Here is a 20,898-nt window from a genome sequence, read left to right as displayed (position 1 = left end):
AATTATCAGCTTTAACAGTCCCCCTGCATCTGAATTCCTTCCAGGACAATATTCCTAGTGAGGCTCCAAGATAAGTCCTATAGGAGCTCCAGTTTTTGCAGAGGGTAGGGGTATAGAGTGATGTGTTGGAAGCCTAGAATTGTTTGTCTTACCTAGTCTGAGGGCATCTGGGAAGGCTTCCTTGAGGGGATGGAGATAGAGCAGACTTCTGAATGTCCCACAGACCCTGCTCTACCTGTTCTAAAAATTCAGCTCTCATTCTAGGACAAACACCAGGACTCAGGTTGTAGCTTCAGACTGGGACTGGCAAAGATTGTGCCAAACAGAAGCAAAAGGAGAGGGAACTTGGACAGTGAAAAGAATATTAACTGTAGGACTAGACAGACATGGGTTCTAATTCTTGCTCTGTTTCTCACCACATACAAGGTCATCTGTCTCTGTTCTTTCTCACTTTCTGTGGAGACCTCCACCCCTAAATAGCTTTGGCCTCAGATGTCTCATACATCAATTTGGACCAAGGTCATTGACCTGGAGCCGCTTTCTATGGACCCATTTACTTCTCTCCTCTTTGATTTGGTTGCACTCTCCCAGCTGAACTGGATTTACCCTGTCTACCTTTCTCCCCCTGAGGTAATAAGTAGACTTAGGGAATAATCATATAACTTTGAAATCTTATCTCAAACTGAATTCATGATAATTAACCTGAGCTGAGACATTGACATTACTTCACAATCTTTTCCTTTCAGTTCTTTTTTTAAAATTTAATTTAATTTTTAACTTTTATTTTTAAGTATATTTTATTGATTATATTGTTACAACAGTTCCAACTTTTTCCCCTTTGCTCCCCTCTGCCCAGCACCACTCCTCCCCAAGCAACTCCCCCCCCACCACCATCCCCAGTCCATGCCCATGGGTTGTACATACAAGTTCTCTGGCTTCACTCTTTCCTATATTCTTTTTCTTTTTTTTTTAAATAAATAAATAAATAAATAAATAAATAATTATTTTAGCAATAAAAAAAAATCCCCCCTCTCAGACTTAAGACTATTTATAATCTTATAAAGGACAATGGGCAAAGGTCTCATGCTCCTCTAGCTGCTTCAAGCTGGACATGGTCATCGTCCTACCTACCCTTGGGTCCAGAAATCCCTAATAAGAATGGGGGTGTGGTGGGGAGGGGGGCCTTCCCACATGGGGAAGGATCGTGCAGATTCCAGGTCAGTTGGCTGTCCCCGGACAACGGCGTGCTTGGTTTAACCGGCTGGCAGCCTTGTTGTATTCCTTTCAGTTCTTAAATTGTCACTATTCTTCTCAAGCTCTCTATCCAACCTGTCATCTCTGCTCTCGGTGGGTGATTTGATATTGCTCCTAACTTCATACAGGAAATGGAAGCCATCAAGTGTGCCTAACCCACCTGCTGTCTTACCCACTTCCACTTGTACATCCACACCCGGCCAGAGAGACCACTCTAAGGCACTTGGAGCTTCATGTCAATTTTTTCTCCATCCTTTTAACCACTTATTTGTTGGCTGCTTATCACTTAGAGAAAACAAGCAAACAAACAAACAAACAAACAAAAAATTCTCTAAATCCTATAGCATGGAACCTAAGATGTTTTAAGATTTTGTTTATATATAAAAAAGCTTTTAATTTTGATTCCATGTACCTGTTACCCAATTCTCCCGATGGTGACATCTTGCAAAAGAATATACAAGATCAACATAAGAAATACCGACATTGTCACAGTCAGGATGCAGAACATGTCCGTCACCACAAGTCTCTTTCATGGTGTCCTTTTAAAGCCAATTCCAATCTCCTCCTTTCCCCATTTCCTTTATAATCTTGGACAATCACTAATGTGTCCTATATAGGTATAATTTTGTCAATTCAAAAATGTTATATAAGTGAAATCATATTGTATGTAATCTTTTGAGATTGTTTTTAACTCAGCATATGTCTCTGGAGATTTATCAAGCTTATTTCATTTCATTTAATAGTTTGTGCCTTTATAATTCTGAGTAATATTATAGGCCATGGCCATATCACAGTTTGTTTAACCATTTATTTATTGAAGAAAATCTGTGTTGTTACAAGTTTTTGACTATTATGACTAAAGCTAATATAAACATATATGTGTAAGTTTTTGGTGAACATAACTCTTTATTTTTCTAGGATAAATACCCAGGAATGCAAATGCTCAGTCATATGTTAGTTGCATGTTTAGTATTTTTAGAAACTGCAAATAAAGTTTTCCAGAGTGACTGGCTGTACCGTTTTACATTTCAGCCAGCAATACATGTGTGAGCTAATTTCCTCACGTCCTTACCAACATTTGATTTTTTACCTTTAAAAAATATTTAGCTATTCTGTTAGATGTGTAGTGATATCCCATTATGATTTTAATTTTTATTCCCTACTAGCTAATAATTTTGAACATCATTTCATGTGTTTAATTGCCATATGACTATCTTTTTTCTAATGAAATGTCTCTTCATGTCTTTGCCTATTTATCATTAAATTGTTTTTTTTTTCTAGTTTAATTTTCAGAGTTCTTTATATATTCTAGATACCAGACCTTTGTTGGATATGTAATTTACATGTATATTCTCCCACTATGTAGATTGTCTTTTCATCTTCTTAATTAAGTCTTTGACACAACCATTTTTAATCTTAATGAACCCTAATTTATGAATTTTTATTAAATAAATCGTGCCTTTAATGTCAAGGCTAAGACAGCTTTGCCCTAGGTCCTGAAAATTTTCTCCCATGTTTGCCTCAAAGTTTTAGATTTATACTTACATTAATTTTTTAAAAATTTAGGTCAGTATTCAATTTTGAATTAATTTTTGTATGTATTGAGGTACAATTAACAAATACAATTATATTTAAAGTGTACAATGTAATGATTTGATATATGTATACATTGTGAAAGGATTAGCACCATTGAGTTAATAACACATCCATCACCTTACATATTTTTTTCTGAGAACACATAAGTTTTACTCTCAGCAAATTTCAATTATACAATATTGTATTATTACCTATTGTCACCATATTATACATTAGGTCCTCTGTACTTATTCATCTTATAAGTGAAAGTTTGCATCTTCTTTCAACCTTTCTCTATTCCCCTACCTCCCCAATCTCTGTCAACCAACATTCTCATCTCTGTTTCTGTGAGTTTGACTTTTTTGCTTCCTGATTCCACAAGTCAGTGATACCATCTAGTATTTATCTTTCTTTGTCCGGTATATTTCAATTAGCACAATGCCTTCCAGGGTCACTCATTTTGTTACAAATGGCAGGATTTCCTTCTTTTTTAAGGCTGATATATATATAATATTATATTATATTTTCTTTATCCATTTATTCATCAGACTCTTAAGTTGTTTCCATATCTTGGCTATTGTGAATAATGCTTCACTGACTATGGGAGTACAGATATTTCTTTGAGATAGTGATTTTGTTTTCTTTGGACATATAACCAGTCAAAACTGAGATTTCTGGGTCATAAGGTATTTTCAATTTTTTGAGGACACTCCATACTGTTTTCCACAGTGGCTGTACCAATTACATTCTCACCAACAGTGTTGAGGGATCTCTTTTCTCCACATCTTCACCAACCCTTGTTATCTCTTGTCTCTTGGATGGTATCTGACACACACTATAATATCTACTATTGTTTATTTTTGTATTCTCTTTGCCTTTTATAGGGTGTGGTACATTAAAATGATTTTAAATGCTTAACATTGAATAACATCAAAGAAATGACCATTGGGCATGCCTTTTGGACCAGCTGGAGAATTGATGGTGATCATCGTTGGAAAGAGTCTCAAATATGTGATGCTGGTAATCTCTGGTCATAAATATGTACTGAGACTAAATCTTGCCTTCTGATTATAAAAAAGGCTGGGCACACCTCTCTTACCACAAACAAACAAATTTGTGTTCTGTTCTTATTTTTTATCAATCCAGTTTGGGATAAATAATGTGGTGCTCAGAGACAGGGCCTAAATGAAATTACTAGTGGATGGACTGTTCTGCTTGTGGGGAAATATCAGACTCTGGCTCTCAAGGGGAATTGGCTACCTAAAACTGGTGCCTTCTACTGTCCAGGCCAACATAAACATGGCTGGGAACAGAACAGAGTTTTTATGGTCTTCAGTCCCTGGAGACACTTTTTCACTGGGAAAGATATGCTCACAGCAGTTGGCAGTTGCCTGAGACCCAGAGGTCTCTCACAGTAGCGAATGCCTGGGGCCACCTCTGTGAGTTAACCCAGATCCTCAACTACTCAGACAGCATCCTCCTGGAAGCTCTTCTGGGTCAATGGAAACCAGAAGGCAAACATGATACCAGGACCCTTGTTCCTAGGGAGAGGGATAATCAATGGCCATACCCTCCCTTTAGTTTTTCACCTTCTAGAATGCAACCACATTTTCCTGGAAAAGCTTTGAAAACAGTGATCTTTTTGTTGGTCTTCCTCCTTTAGTGCATAAGATTAGTCATTTCAATCCCATCTGAATCCCATTTAAATCCCACCTCCCCCATCCACCACACTCCCTCCCTTTTCCCCCCGTCTCCAATCTTAGTCCTGGTACTTGTGTAAGAGAGAGACAGGGGAGAAAAGAAGTCCTGTTTTTAAGCTCCAAGCTCTCAGGCTAACGTGACTCAAGGAATTTTTTTTTTTTAAAATCTTTGTGGCTTGCTTGTCACAGGCAGAAAAACACATTTTTATCCCTTCAATATCCCTGCCAAGCAAAGATTATCTGCCTTCTCCATGGAAGTAATAATAATGCATACTTACTGACTTCATACCATGTACTAGATACTCTCTTAACTACCATACATTAATGATTGCATACAATTCTCACAAAAACGCTGACAGTTAGATACTGTTATCACCCCTAATAAACAGATGAAGATAACAAGCCTCACAGGGAGTATATTGACTTCACAAGCCACTCTATTGTTTGATCTTCCTATTGGAATGGGCTTCCTTTTAGAGAGCCATGAATATCTCTTGGAGTGGACAATCCCTGACCTTTGAGGACAGTTTTGGTTTTTGCAAAGAGCCCTAAATGGAAGATTCAGGGGGTAGGAGATCACGTTGGTGCTGTGTTTGGGCAAACAGCAGGTGTAGCTTCAGGAAAGGGATCCCTGGAGAATTTCAGACTTTCAGGCCCTTTGGAATTGTTCATGCCTCTTAATGCTCAGAGCACACTATATTTAGAATGCGTATGGAATTTAGAAGTTATCTGACTTAATTGCCATTTTTTAATAGAGTTAGTTCAAAAAGATTATGTTACCTAGACAATGTTACCCAACTAGTGGAAGAACAGAAACAATAGCTCAGAGCTTCCAAATCTCATCCCAGGGCTCTGTCCCCTCTTAAAGCAGGGGATTAAATATCATTGTGTTAAAGTTAAAAAAAAACTTAAAAATATATTTTCTTTAATCCAATATATCAAAAATACAATAATTTCAACATATTCTTGATATATAAAATTGATAAGGAAATAATTTACATTAAATTTATCATTTAAAATTTCGTTATGTGTATAATTCAGTGGGATTAAGTATATTCAGATTGTTGTGAACTATCACTATTATCCATTTCTAGAATCTTTTCATCATTCCAAACTGAGATCCTGTACTCATTAAAAAATAACTCTTCATCCTCCCCTCCTCACAGCCCCTGGTAACCCCTAGTCTACTTTCTATCTCTATGAATTTGCTGATTTTAGGTACTTTACATAAGTGGAGTCATGTAATATTTGTCCTTTTGTGTCTAGCTTATTTCACTTAGCATAATATTCTCAGGGTTCATTTATGTTGTAGAATGTATTAGAATTTTGTTCCTTTTTATGGATGGACAATATACCATTGTACATATAACCCAAATTCTGTTTATTCATTCATATGTTGATGAACACTTGGGTTATTTCCACCTTTTTTCCTATTGTGAATAGTGCTTCTATGAATATTGGCATACAAGTATTTGAAGGACTTATTAAAAATAAAAATCTTAGGTCAAAGGGAAGGATAGGGAAGACATATAGAATGTGAGTAAATTGAACTGTGGTGGAATACAGTGAGGAATTTGGGAGCAAGAGATACACACTTTATTAAATTGTCAATCTGGCCATGCTCTTAAGCACATGAGAGTAGGCAGGCGGGTATCATTAAGATACAGTAATGCACAGGAAGAAAGAAGCAGATGTAGGTTGGGAGAGACACATAAAATGAGGCTCTTGACCTCATTATTTGGAGAGAGGCCAAATACCCGAGTCTCCACTTTTATAAAGTGTGGGCACCGCTTTGTTTCTGTAGGGACCATTCTCTCTCTTTCTCTCAGCCCTGTTCTATCTACATGGGTTAACTGCATGACTTTGGAGGTCACTTTACTGCTCTGAGCAGATAGTCATATTGGATGCTTTGAGGTTCCTTCCTCTTAAACAAGAGCCACAGGTTGGAGTCTCCTCCATGGTTTATCCACCCAAGTCCCCTACCCAAGTGTGTTCAGTGAAGCTACTGAGGGAAAACATAGGTCCAATGATTGTAGTCAGATTTCAGCTTTTCATCAGATCCTCAGAAAAGATACATTAGCATCTTTACAGTAGTACAAATGATACCTCTTTAGATTCCTCCGCTGGTGGGAAAGAAGACTAGGGAACCCCTCATATCTTCAAATCTGAGTTTAGAGTATTCTATAAATATGAAAGCAATAGGTATAACACTTAGAAAAATTTAAAATAAAATTTTATTATATCTCAGAGTTAAGTTAAAACCCAGAATTTGAAATGTTTGACAGATACAGAATACACTGAAAAAGGGAGACATGATGGAGAAGGTATAGTGATAAATCTACAAAAATATTATTTTTCCTTAATATGGAAAGAAGCAGAATGTAGACTATGAAAGGTGGTTGTAAAACATGAAGAGGAATCTGGACTTGTTGCACACAACAAAGGCAGTGCTACGTCTGAAAACACAGTCATTCGTCTCATAAAGCACACAGCAGAGAGAAAGCAGAGGATTGAACAGGCGGAGGAAATAAATGGCAGATGTTAAACAGGAAGCAATATAACATGGAAATTAAGTAACTATATTTGATCAGCAAATGCAATCTCAAATCTTGCAACATAACTAATATATTTTTTGAAAAAATTATTTCCTGCACTCAGAAATACTTTGTTAGAATACATTTTCAAAAGTGAGATTTCAACATTAAAGCCTATAACTTTTAAAAAGTTCTTGCTGCATGCTGCCAATTATACCATCAGCTGTGATGTTCAAGGATATATACTTTAATACAATCTCTTTTCCATTGTGAATTTTCATTAATAAAAACTACTAATTTGATAGGCTCAAATGCTGCTTTAGATTACTCATCATATAGAGTAGTTTTTCCCTTGTTTCAAAGCCAATTGCATTTTTGTCACTCCTTTTTATGCATTTTTAATACTTAATGAGACATAAGTAGATTTTCTAATTAAAAAATTTTTATATAATAAAGTTGTCATTAACATTTTGATCTATGGAAGAAAATTATGACATTTACCCCGAAATCACTCTGAGCTGAGACAGAATTTAGAGATCAAACCAGAGAAAAGCATTGATACACTTATAGGCAATTGAAATTATGCTAACATCAGTAAGTCATTATATCAAACCATTAAGGAGAAGGGAAAATGGAGTGGTAAGGGTCACCTGCATCACACAACCTGAAGATTCTTGTTACAGCTGATCTTGAACATAGCCAGAACCCGAGTTCTGATCTCTTTGGTTTTGGCACCATAGATGATGGGATTGATCACAGGAGGGAGAAGTAGATAGACATCACCCATGAGAACATGCACAATGGGGGGAAGGCTGTTTCCAAAACGGTGCACCACTGAGAGGCCAATGAGAGGCACATAGAAGGCCAATACCACACTGATGTGTGACACACAGTTTCCAAAGGCCTTGGCCCGCTCTGACTTGGAGGGCAGTTGTAGAACTGTTCTTATAATCAAAAAATAGGACAAGGTGATGAACAGGACGTCCACGCCCATAATCAGCAAAATGGCAGTAAGACCATAGACCACATTAGGCAACGTGTCTGTGTAGGCCAACTTCATAACATCTTGGTGTAGACAATAGGAGTGTGAGAGCACATTGGAGTGGCAGAAGGCAAGCCGCTTGATGAGCAGAGGCAGTGGGATAAAGAAGAGAGATCCACGGACCACGGCTACCATGCCAATCTGGACTGTTACTGTATTGTTGAGCACTGCAGCATGGCGCAATGGGTGGCAGATGGCTATGTAACGGTCAAAGGCCATGGCCAGCAGGATGGTGGACTCAATGGCTGAAAGAGTGTGAATAAAGAACATCTGGGCAATGCAGGCATCAAAAGTAATCTCCTGGGAATCAAACCAGAAGAGGGCAAGGATCTTGGGCATGGTGGATGTGGACAAGGCCAGGTCAATGGCTGCCAGCATGCAGAGGAAGAGGTACATGGGAGTGTGAAGGCTGCGCTCCATTCTTACAATAAAGACCACAATACAATTTCCAAATACTGCCACAGCATACATTGAAAGCAGGGGGAAGCCCATCCAGAAGTGGGTTTCTTCCAGTCCTGGGAAGCCAATAAGCACAAAGGTGGCATGTGTGAAGTTGCAGGAACTCATAGCTGGCTCAGAGAAGGGGTCACTGGAGAGGGTCAGATCACACTGGCAGCCTGGTAGGACATGGAGCACAATCAGAGAGGCCAACCCTGGGAACCTGGGGACTGAATGTACATCAGCTCTCCTTCCCTTATTCTCTCCTCCCTCTTCCAAGCCATAAAGTCCTCTTCCAAAGGGGAAAGTGACAGTTCAAATGCATTTATTGATCACTATTCTCAAGGTCCATTTACATACTTAAAAGGGAACTTGGGAAGAACAATGCTTATCCAAAAATGTATCCTTCTTAGGTCTCCTCAGACTCCTTCTTCTGGCCCATACCTTCAATGCCTGGATACTGGGTGTCCTTTACTCAGATAAGTATTAAGAGATATATCCTATTGGGAATCCCTTCAAGATAGGGCTGTGACCACTCTTCTTTCTTCTCCTCTCCCCTTTCCACTCTGTCCTTTCTTTTCCTTCTCTTAAATTATTCATTCATTCCATAAGCATTGACTTATATGACCTACTATGTACAAGGTTATTTGCTGGATGTTGCTGACACAGAGGTGAAAGACACCTTTTGCCCTTCAGATGCCTAGGGTGGAAGACAGACAGACAACAAAATTATTAGAGTTTTGGTATAAGTGTTAGCATATGATATGCATTTAATACATGGGCAGGGGAGAGGCATGATCAGAGGAACCTTCCTGAAAAAGATGATTTCTCTGTTCAGTCTTAAAACATGAATAGAACTCAAACAGACAGAGAAGGGAACAAAGGCTATAGGTATATTAAGCCACTGAGACTGAAGAGGGTTTTTTTCTCCTCAGATTTTCAGGATTCCAGGTCCCCAGGTATAAGGTCAGTGAGAGGGGGAAAGAAACAACAGCATTTTTTTAGTTAAAAGGAAAACCACAAAGCAAAAAAAGAAAAAAATCAATCTACTAAGATAAAAAGGAAACTCATCTGGGGTCGTCAAATGCAAGGCAGTAGCTCTCTCCTATGACTTCACTGAAGACAGAGGTGCTGGTAGGTCATGTGGTCTCCAGCAGATCCTAGCTGTCTGGCATGGTCCCTGTGAAGATTCTTCTCTCTGCTCCTGGCTGATGGGTTCCTACACATCTGAGAGCTGCCTCCGAGGCCACTCTCATTGCCTCAAGAGGAACTAGGGTTGAGTCCAGACACCCCTAGAGCATTGTCTCTCCTGGAACACGGCCAACAAGTCATTCATGTTAGGGTCAACATTTGCTTTTTGGAAATTCACTGTTTTTCTTCCCTACCACCTACCTAATCCTAAAAACATGTGCTCTGACTTCATTAAATGTTTTCCCTACTAGGCCCCATAGTGCTCTGGTTTTTAGAGCTAATTTTCTCTACAGAGCCAAGGGCTTGGCTTCAAGAAGAACCTCTGAATCTTGGGAATAAAGTCTGCAGAAGCCTCCATTAGTGGTGTTCAGGTTAACCTGTTCACCTCCCTAGGATTCTTCTTCACTCCTAAGCTGGGTCCTTACTGCAACTGGGAGATGCTCTTCCATTTGACCTTAGTAGACAGTTTGGAAACCAGTGGCCTTAAAATAAATATGATAATATGAAAACTAAAAGATTTGACTTGGATTATCCTTATCATGGATAAGCCAGTAAGAACAGATCCAGGGTTTAAAGGTTATAAAATCCACACTTCTGACCGCTATTTGCTCTTCTCCATCTTCAGAACTTATATAAAGACATAATAGCTATTTTCCTTGACATGTACAGATTCCAACTTTGGACCCTAACTGCTGTCAGAGAACAAAACACCCTTTTCAGAAGCAGGTGACTGCATCCTTCAGTGAGATAAAATGTAGCTTATAGCTTGTATCCATCCAACCAGCCATCTATGTATTTGTCATAGGTAGCTTGGGGAAGGAGATTCAGAAATCCAAACAAATCAGGCTGAAGAGTATGTGGTAATGCTAAGGTAACTTCTCTGGAGGGAGGCCAGATCACTGAACCTCTGTGTCCAGGAGAAATGGGACCCAGGTGAAAAAAAAAGGTAGGCATGGAAGGTAGCAAGGGGAGCATAGTAACATATTTCCCTTTTCTTGAGGCCTCCTGCCTGTGCTACTGCATGCAGCACTCATAGATATAAGGTTCTCTGTTGGCCACAGAGTCAGGTATTGTCCTGACCACTCTCTCTACAGGGCATATTTTCTGTCTTTCTGGTAGCAGTCTAAGACTTTGGGCCATCACTTTGTTTCTCCAGTTACCTATTCCAGAAAACTTCATGTCTCCCTCCCACGTTGTCTGACCTTCTGCCTAAGGTGACCCTTGACTAGACCCAATTTCCACTTCTCTTTGGGTCCAAATGTGGCTGTTGCATTCATACTCACTTGCCTTACTGGATGGTCAGCTAATGCTCTGAGACATTCCTTCTTGTCCCATGAAGGTGTAGTATGGCACACAAGGACTTCTCCTACCCTGCCATGAGGCAGTTTGTGGGGTCTTCAAGGTCCCTTAGGATGGCAGGATTTGGGCTGCCTAACCCCAGGTGAGGATGCAGTCTTACTGAGAGAGAAGAGCTGGAGCTGGCTAGCCCCTTCTGGCACAGGCTTATTTATAATGTTACCCAAGAGGCCCATGGGAACAGGCTGTGGTAGAAAGGACTGAGGCTCCAGGGTAATGGCAGACAGGGTACAATATTCTATGTCCTTTTGTGTGTCACTCTCACAGGCTTCACACTGTTTCGGTCTCAGGGGGAGGGGAAATCACAAAGGGCCCACTGCCTCTGCCCTCACTCCCACACTTACAGATACAGGGCTCTCGACAATCTCTCTCCACTTTTGCAGGTAATTCAAACTCCCACAGTCAGGCACGGTCAGTGCTTTTCCTCATTAGCCACTTGGCCAAACACAGCAGCCAAGATATGTTTATTAGTTTTGTCCTTGGACTCTAGAAGTTCAAATCTTCGTTAAAAACCAAGATGGCACAAAAAATGAAGTCTGGTCATTCAAAATAAGGGCATGCACTTCTTCAGATTTTCTTTTTCCATCTTTTCTTTCAGTCGAAGAAACAGACCTCAATGTACAGAAGTCAATCTTTATTCTATCTGTGTTACAGAGAAAAATTAGATGAAATAAAAGCTCTTTGTGTTAGGTTACACAGTTAATTAGTGATAATATTGATTGGAGAACCAGTTTTTCTGACTGTTTATTAATTCACATCCAACACTTACTTATCAAGGGCTTACAGTGTAAAAAGAAAAATAAACAGTCGCCCACCCCCTCAAAACAAAACAAAGCAAAACCCTCCCATCTTCATGTTGTATACATCCTAGTGACAGGGACAGACAAAAAACGGAGTTGATATGAAAAACCAAATAGGATGTTAGTAGTCTTAAGGATAAAAAAATAAATAAAGGGAAGATGGGAACAGATAGTTATCAACGGGGGCAACTGAAATTTTAAATGAAGTTGCCAGGGAAGGCCTTATATAAGGGAGACATTTGAGGAGAAGAATGAAGGGAGTAAGAAATAAGTTTACGGAGACATTTGAGAAAAGCCATTTCAGGAAGAAGACACAGAAATTACAAATAAAGTCCTGAGAAAGGAGGGTATCTGACAGTTTAGAACAACAAGGAGGCCAGACAAGGGGAATAATAGGGAGATGAAATCACAGAGGTGATAGGGAGTTGAATCATATAGGCCCTTATAGGACATTTAAGGGTTTTCACTTGGACTCTGGGTTCAAGTAGCTACAATAGTGGCCATGTGTCTTCTATTGCCCTGGCTTTTAAGAAAGTCTCCCATTCATTGTGAGCTTGTCCACCTTAGACAGAACATAATATTGGCTCTGCAAACCACCCATTTCTGAAGGGTCCAAATTAGCCACTCCCTAGGGATAGAAGTTTATAAGTTTCCAAAATTGTTAGGCCCAGGAGCTGTTCACATATGAGTGTGTGAGGGTAAGGTGGGAGAGAAACATCTGTAGAAGTAGTGTGAATATCTTGGCTGTCTGGATCTTGAGTCTGAAGTTCCTCCTTCTCCTTTCCATTTTTAGGAGTCTGAGTGCTCCCATCCTTTTTTTCTGCAGCCTACATCACTCTTTCTCTTTCTCTCCTCCCCTTCTCCATACCCCATCATATGTTGTGTGTTGAAACAAAGAAACAGGACCACAGCACGTAATTCCACATCATCTGAACTTTTTCACTTATATCCAACAGTGAATAAAATATAGTGCCTGGTCCTGAGAAGAGAGCACAGAGCCTGTTGTGGGGAGATGGTGACAGTAGATTCTGAAGAGGGATGTCATGCATGAGAAAAAAGCATGGGTGCTACAGGACCACCTGGGAAGGACACCAGACAGATTTGAGAAGTCAGAAAAAAGTCTCTGAAGAAAAGTCACTTCTAAGTCAGGAGAAGGGAGAGAGTGAGGGTACCACGAGTGGAGATAATAGTTTGTCAAAGACTTGGAAGTGAGATAGAACGATCAGGGTCAAGGAAATGCCAGTTGTCTGTTGTGCCTGCAGCACCACATAGCAGGGAAGTAATAAGGCTTTTGAGGGTAATAGAGCCAGGTCATCAGAGAGTTTATTCTTTTTACTATGTGGATTAAACTGTTACATGAAATAGGTGCCACAGATTAAAATATTTCTAAGTAAATGACACAAATTGCAATCTCTAGTCATTTTTCAGTTTCTGCTAGGCATAAAGTTGATGAAAGTTTGAGACATAGTCTAGAATACACTTAATTGGGAGAGAATAGGTAGAAATCCACTCAAAAGATTTAAAAATTTGTTTTGGACTTTTCCTCCAAATTTGGTTGAAAATTTCTAGAGGACAGAGTTGTATAATTATATACATATATCATTATATGTGTAAATAAGTATACACATATATACCAATTATATTTATATATAGTTATATATATATAGTTTATAGTACAGGCAGCAATACACCATTAAGAGTGTGAGGAACCCTGGAGTCAGTATACATTGATGTGAAATATGGTTTTGTCACTTACCAGCTGTTTAAGCATGTTAATTAACATTTTGTCCTTCAATTTTCTCATTGATATTAGAAGTAACTACCTTATAATGATTTTAGATATAAAATGTGTTAATATATGTAAAAAGCACCCAGGACCATTCCGTTCAAAAGAGATAATAAATGTTAGTTAAAATTATTAATTCAGTTAAGAAATACTACCTAATTATTATACAAGAGTGCTTTTTTTTTTTTTAATAATGTGTTGTTCTAACTGCTGTAAAGTGGATAAAATCAAGAGAAAGACTGTTGGCAGGATTAACAATGGTTTAGAATGAATGGTGATGAAGAGAACAGCTTTTAGGCTCTTCATCCCTCCCATTCTTATGTTTCTGTCTCCACATTTATAAAATAAAGGAGCCAAACTGGCTGATATTCTACATATACCCAATCTTAATTTTAAATATTTTGCTCACTTAGCTTTAATGATCACTAGTTCTGTTTTTTAATAACATGCCCTGATGTAGACTGTCTCTGGAATTCTATGAGTCTATGTGTCTTTGGAATGGATAATTTTTATCACAGCTCTACGTATCTGTTTGGTCTTCATGCTGTAGATGATGGGGTTCATCACAGGGGGGATCAGCAGGTAGGTGTTAGCAATCATAGTATGAACATAGGGTGGGGCCTGTTTTCCAAATCTGTGGACAAAGGATAAACTGATCAATGGGATATAGAATATAGCAACAGCCTCAATATGGGAGATGCATGTGCTGAAGGCTTTCTTCCTCTCTTCTAGGGATGCAATGCTGAGGACAGTCTTAATGATCAAAACATAAGAAAGGAGGATGAATATTGAGTCTACCCCAACAGTAGAGATCATGGCAGTCAACCCAACGGCACTGTTAATCCTGGTGTCTGTGCAGGAGAGCTTCATCACGTCGGGGTGGAAGCAGTAGGAGTGGTGCAGCACGTGACTGCGGCAGTAGGACAGTCTTTTCAGAAGGGCGACCATTGGTGTCAGCATTAGTGTCCCCCTGATGACAATTGCCACTCCAATTTGAGCTATTTTGGAGTTAGTTAAAATGGTGGCATACCTGAGAGGATTAGAGATGGCTACAAAGCGATCAAAGGCCATGGCCAACAGCACTGAGGATTCCATGACAGTGAAGAGTTTAATAAAGAACATCTGTGACAAACAGGCATTAAAGCTGATCTTCCTGGCATTGAACCAGAAGATACGCAACATGGTGACTAGGGTGGATATGGACAAGCCGAGGTCGGTGGTGGACAGCATGGAGAGGAAATAATACATGGGTTCATGGAGGCCGGACTGAATGACAATGGCAAAGAGAATCAGGCTGTTTCCTGAGAGGGCAGTTATATAGAGAAAGCAGAAGGGAATGGAGATCCAGGTGTGGAAAGCTTCCAGCCCAGGAACACCAGTTAGCAGGAAAATGATGGAAGAGGAGGTAGTATTCTGGAAGTCGGACATGCTGAATTATCAGTACAGAATTCCAAGGAGAAACTCTGGAATAATGAAAAGACTACATTAAAAAATAATCTATAATCTAGTTTCCAGTAATTTTATTGAACCCCAAGCCAGCCAAAGATGAATACCTATGTACTACATAAATATAAATGACTCATTTAAATTGATAAAAGAATTGAAAGTTTTCAACTGCCGTAGTAGGTAGCATTAAAAATTTTTTATTTTAATTTTTTTGTACTTACTGCAGCCCACAATTTTTTTTCCCTGCGGCCCTGTGCTTGTAGCTATGTTTATACTATGTGACCTTTGCTTTCCTTCCTCTAGTCAGAGATGACTGGACTAAATAAAGACATTTTGTCCAGGACTGGCTGATCATATTTTATTTTTTATGGAATGTTTAAATTGTGATAAAGAGGTAGCAGGTTGGTTTTCCTGTAGAGTTGGCATCAGGGAAAAATAGATTAGGGCTATGGGGCAGCAATAATATACATCAGCCATAAGTGTAGAAAGTGGAGAATATTAGGACAATTTGGGAAGCCAGAAAATACTGAGAAAGAGATACTTACTTATAATACAAGTAACATATTAAATGATAATAAATGGCTTAGATACCAGTGCAGTCAGGTGCAGCTTGCTATGGTATCTACCCTTTACAGTGACACTTAGATTGTAGCACCCAGTATCACATTTGACAGAGATGGAGAGTTAGAACACAGACTTACCACCAGAGGGACAGAGGCCTCTGCCCCCACTTGACATAATGTGCTGCCACATTCAGATATGTTTCTTTCTTCAATCTGCCTGAAGACTAGTTGTTCTCCAGAAAAGATTTTCTCCATTTTGTTAAACATACTTTTCAAGGAATACCTAATACAATATTACTCTTTTGTTTTGTAGGGAAAGATATAGCTTTACGGCAAATATGTTGTTTCTTTTTGCATTGAGTAGAGAATTCAAACTAGGTATATGGGTATGTATGAGTTGGAAGAAGGGGTCTGAGGAAATAGAAGATAGGGTTGTGGCTGGAGAGAGGACTCAATCATTGAGAAGCAGGCCATATTAAGATAACTGTTCCTTGGGAAACCTAAGTGTTTTCAGGACACACAAGTTTACCCAGATATAGTGCCACTTCAAGGACTCCCTAAAAAAATGTTAGCTTAAAATTTGGGTAATTTTGAATGGAAAAATAGAGAAAACAAGAAATGTTAAGTTACATGAGTTGATCAAATCAGTGAACTATAACATAAGATTCTAAAGTTTAGGTTTACAAGAGTGACCTCAGGAAACCAGTGAAATTACTGTCAAGAATGTATTATCAAATCCCATAATGAAAATAAGAGTTAACAGAAAGGGAGCATGAATTAAGAAAAGGAACATCTTTGTGACACTACTTCCAGTGACTGTTTACTAAATGCCATGAATGCAGTTCACATTGTACAGAAATTAAGTTTTTCCCAACTAGCATACATCTCACAATAAATTAGGAAAGTTTAACAGTTTAACAAGTTCTATTACCCCTTTTAAAAATCTATTGATTTCTGAAAAACATTTTTAGTAACTATATTTAGCTTTGAAAAAATATATTAAAATTTTATTGATCAAAAAATATAAAACTATATTGATCACATATTTATTAAATGAATGATACATATGATAATTTTAAATTATCTTCCACATGTTTTGACTTGTTTATTTACTATTAATTCACAGAACCTGGGACTCAGTTTTTGAAGTCAACTCCCTGGGGTTAGTGGGAGGTAGAGTAATTATGAAAAAGGAAATATTTTAATTCTATGTACAAAAGTCTTGGGGTATTTAGAGATGGTTAGTTAGAAAAATCAGTGCTTGAAAGAATTCTAAGTTTTGTGTAAGTTGAGATGAAGTATTCCCAGGTTTTTAGAATGGCATTTGTAAAAAGTGTTGTGGCCAAATGAACTTATAAAATTTCTTCCTTTGCTCTTGCCTTATGTTCTCAGAGACATTTACTGAACACCTACTTTATGCATAGTAGAAACTAAGGCAACATGAACAAAACTCCTCTTAAAAAGTGAAAGAGAAAGACTAGGACTGCTTCTAAGTAACTGCAATATCTAATATACAATGATGAGTAGTAGAATTGGTTATAAAAGTACAGAGGGCGTTCATATATGTTGATTAATTCTGGCTATCATGATGATTTTCATGATGTTTATGATAATATATGCGATGATTGAGTTGTAATTTTGATCACTGAGTTTAGGAAATTTTATGAGGTCAGTTTTCCTTTTTTAAATTGCTAGCTGGACAATTTCTCATTCATTCTAATTTCTTCATGGTTCTCCTTAACATTTTTCATTAATTCAAACAATTTACTCATTGCTCAGTTTTTTTCTTTCTTTTTCAGGCTTGGAGCTCAGAAGAAAAACAAAGTTTAGGTTGAGATGATCTGTGCTGAGCCTGGCAGAATAGAAGTCGTTCAAATCCCCCACAACTCCACTCCTCTGGCCCTGTTCCTTCTATATCTTCCTACACCTGTTCTTCAGTCATGATGGGCTCAAACACAGAGGATTTCTTATTCCTTTTCACAGCCAGAAACTCCATGCAAGCTCTCGATCATTCATCACAAACAGTTTGTTTCAATAGTAAACTGAGAGCTCACACTGTGTATTGTGTCAGCACTAAGCATATGGAGCAAGTAAAATAACAGTGGTTTGGTGCCTGAGAAAACCAGGGGGGTTGCTATCTAAAAATGAAAACCTTATTTTAAATAAGAGTCAGTGACCCTTCTGAAAATGAGAAACGAAAAAGTGCCAGTTTTGTATACCTTCTACATGCCACTACTTCTACTTGTAAAGTGCACAAGGATATGATGTTTCTAAGCAGTAAGACAGAAATAGTGTGAATAGATACTGATTTTAGTTGCAAAGCTTTAAGAGTCAAGCACTTGCAAATGTTTTATGAATAAGTAAACAAATCATTCTCTCTCTCTTTGAATTTAACTCCAACAAAATTCCTTTCTTCTTCAGTATCTTATTTTGTATCATTTGGCATTCTACAATATTACCAACCCAATAATGAAAACTTCCCACACTTTTCTATAGCTGTTTTCAACACACATCCAGTTCAACCAAGATATATCAACTATATCTTATAACTGACCATTGTGCTTAGCTAGTGAGGGCAGTAAGACATAAACTGTTTCTCCCTCCACTTCCTGCCATTTATTTTATGACAAATGTGTTCTTTGAGCAATCTGCTTTGTTTATTATTCCTTCACCTTCAGTTACAATCTGGCATCTTTCTCCAACAACTCAAAGAAAGTTCTCCAACTGATGTTACCAATGACTTTTCAAATAGCAAATCCAACAGTTTATTCTCAGGTTTGTTTCTCTATCCCTCATCTCAAATTCTTTCCATGTTTCCCACCTCCTCTTTGAAACTTTCTCTTTCATTACCTTTAATGATAGTTATTCTGTGGGTTTCCCCTGCCTCAATTTACCAAACCATATTTTTGTTTGTGGTGGTCTTTAGGAGTCTGTCTCCCCACCTCCCCGCAAGAAGTCCCTCTTCTTGTTACCTGAGCTATTATACTCTCCTTGGGATATCTTAGTTATTTCCATGGCATTAAATAGTATTTATATCTAGATGACTTGTAATACTGAAATCTAATCGTGGCTTCTTCTGAGTTCTATGTTTTGAAAGTTGATGGAATTTTTACAGCTGTGCCAAGGGTTCAAACTTAAAGGCAGTGTCAAGTTGTGGAACTAGAATGAGGAGATCACATCAACAATTTAGGAAAATAATTCATGTCAATTAAGAGAGCAAATCAAAGCTCACTGCTTGGTGTTGGTGAATAAAATTTTATCTCCCCTTGAGGGACATCTTCACTTATAATCTCACAGATATCTCAGCCTCCATATGAGTAAAACCCAGTGTGTTTCTTCCCCCATCTAACCTTGCTCTCTCTCCTATGTTTTGTTTACTAGTGAATAACATCAAACTATAGCAGCACATCTAATTAGCATTACCTCCCTCACATACACAGACATGTACACACATTCTTCTCTCTCTCTCATCCTTTATATATTATAGATATTAGTTAAATTCTTATTGATTCTACTTCTGAAATGTCAAAAACTAGAGCATAAGGTGGTCTACTTAAGAAGGCTAATATGGTTGGTACTTGATGCTATATTTCCCTGCATTTTCTTACACTGAAAGAATGTAACTGTTTATATCAAAGAATAAAGGGAGATTAATGGATATTATAGGAGGAGGCACTAAAATTCCTCTAAGTTACTCTTTTGCACTGTCATTACCCTCAAATCTGTTTAATCCATCTTCTCCAATCCATGTACAACCTTCATTTTCTCTTGTGAGAAGTGAGCTACAGTCTCTCAACTTATTTCCCTATCCACTTAGATCACAATGATTCTTTCCTTTTGCTGCACTGTTGTGAACTGTATCTTGTATTTATATCTTTAACTGCTGAATTAGATCATGTGTCATCATTGCTATTGTCCTAGCCATTATCAATGTGTGTGACTGACCTGGGTTCAGATCCTTGCTCAGACACTAACTAGTTTTGAGACTTTGTATAACAATACTAATAAATTGTTCATCATAACAATAGCTATCATTTATCTGAACTTGTTCCATGAATGTTACTGTGCTAAACACTCTATAAACATACTCTTTTAATCCTTAGTACAACATCATGTGACAAGTATTATTGAATTCACTTTAAATTCTCTTTTCTGATAAAGAAACCAAGTGTCAGAGAGGTTATGAAACATATTCAGGGTCACAAACAACTAGTGAATGTCAGCACTGGGACTCTAAACCCAATTCTTCTTAATTCCAAGGCTCATACTCTTAAGAACTATTTCACCTGCAAGTAAAATAAACTTTTTTTTGATCCAGTTTCATCATCTGTATGTTAGAATATGCCTAATTCAATGCTTGGCATGCAGTAGGTGTTCAAATTGGTATTTTTCATTTTTATTAAGAAACATTGAGCTTAGAAATGAGATTTTAAGCCTCTAATAACCTCTTTGGTTTTGTCAAGCACCAAACCACTCAAAACCATAATTATATCAGCACAATAATTAAGTCATTTGACTAACAAACTACGAGTTATCCAGTCTACACCAGGCAGAACAAATTGCAGATTTCCTGAGAATAAATAATTCTACAAATTCTTCCATCCACCTCAGTCTGCCACCTCACTAACCTAATTTTGTACAATGTGAGAATATTCTGCTCTGTGGATAAGAAATCTGAATTCATCCAGAGTCGAGTGTTTTCATTGAACAAAACAGTTATACTTACAGAGCCCATGCAGCAGTTCTGTCTGTTCCTCTCAGCTGACTTAGAAGGCTGAGGAGGCCTTAGATTCCAGGGGAGATCAGGGCTTCTGACGGGACTTGTTCCAGCCTCTTGGTCTCACAGAGCTGAGAGACCAATTCCTGGTGGTGGTGTAACTCGCTGTGTCTCCAGTGTTTGGATGTTCCCAAAAGACTTCTTTTCCCTTATTTAGTCTTTTTATATCGGTTCCATTATTAGTGTAGCTATGTGCTTTATAGGCTGATATATATTTTTTGTCCTTGTGCCCTTTTTATGAAAGGGCTCTTTGTAAAAACAGTTTGGAGTTATGATTTGTATACCATAAAATTCACCCATTTAAAGTACAGTGAATAGGTCTTTGCAAATTCAGTTTTCAACAACATCATCACAGTCTAATTTTAGAAAATGCTCATCATTCCAACAAGAAACCTCATGCCCATTAACAGTCACTCTGAGGATAATTTTTTAAGAT

At 38.1% G+C, this 20,898-nt stretch overlaps 2 protein-coding genes across 4 annotated transcripts; both read right to left on the bottom strand.

Annotated features, from left to right (window-relative positions):
• Positions 1–7,565: 7,565 nt before the first annotated feature.
• LOC150018381 (olfactory receptor 51E2) lies at positions 7,566–8,732 on the bottom strand. Its single transcript, XM_090267749.1, has one exon. The coding sequence runs from the start codon at positions 8,670–8,672 to the stop codon at positions 7,719–7,721; it is 954 nt and encodes a 317-aa protein (XP_090123875.1). The 5' UTR covers positions 8,673–8,732; the 3' UTR covers positions 7,566–7,718.
• Positions 8,733–8,786: 54 nt separating this feature from the next.
• On the bottom strand, positions 8,787–20,517 carry LOC150018380 (olfactory receptor OR51C1). Of its 3 annotated transcripts, XR_016509200.1 has the most exons (3): positions 20,412–20,517; positions 11,435–11,733; positions 8,787–9,243 (listed from the first exon to the last, which is right to left on the bottom strand). XR_016509200.1 is itself a non-coding variant. In XM_090267750.1 (2 exons), the coding sequence occupies exons 1-2, from the start codon at positions 20,418–20,420 to the stop codon at positions 14,160–14,162; spliced, it is 939 nt and encodes a 312-aa protein (XP_090123876.1). In that variant the 3' UTR covers positions 14,150–14,159. The 3 variants fall into 3 exon arrangements, 1 of the variants encoding a protein (XP_090123876.1); XR_016509201.1 differs by lacking the exon at positions 20,412–20,517 and having other exon boundaries at positions 11,018–11,727; XM_090267750.1 differs by lacking the exons at positions 8,787–9,243; positions 11,435–11,733 and adding an exon at positions 14,150–15,089 and having other exon boundaries at positions 20,412–20,420.
• Between the last annotated feature and the right edge of the window lie 381 nt (positions 20,518–20,898).

The sequence above is a fragment of the Furipterus horrens genome, unplaced genomic scaffold, assembly GCF_987537825.1.
Source record: "Furipterus horrens unplaced genomic scaffold, mFurHor1.1.pri manual_scaffold_2, whole genome shotgun sequence".
In the NCBI taxonomy this organism is placed as follows: Eukaryota; Metazoa; Chordata; class Mammalia; order Chiroptera; family Furipteridae; genus Furipterus; species Furipterus horrens.
Note: the sequence above shows the minus strand (reverse complement) of the source record. Positions and strands in the feature narration are given on the sequence as shown.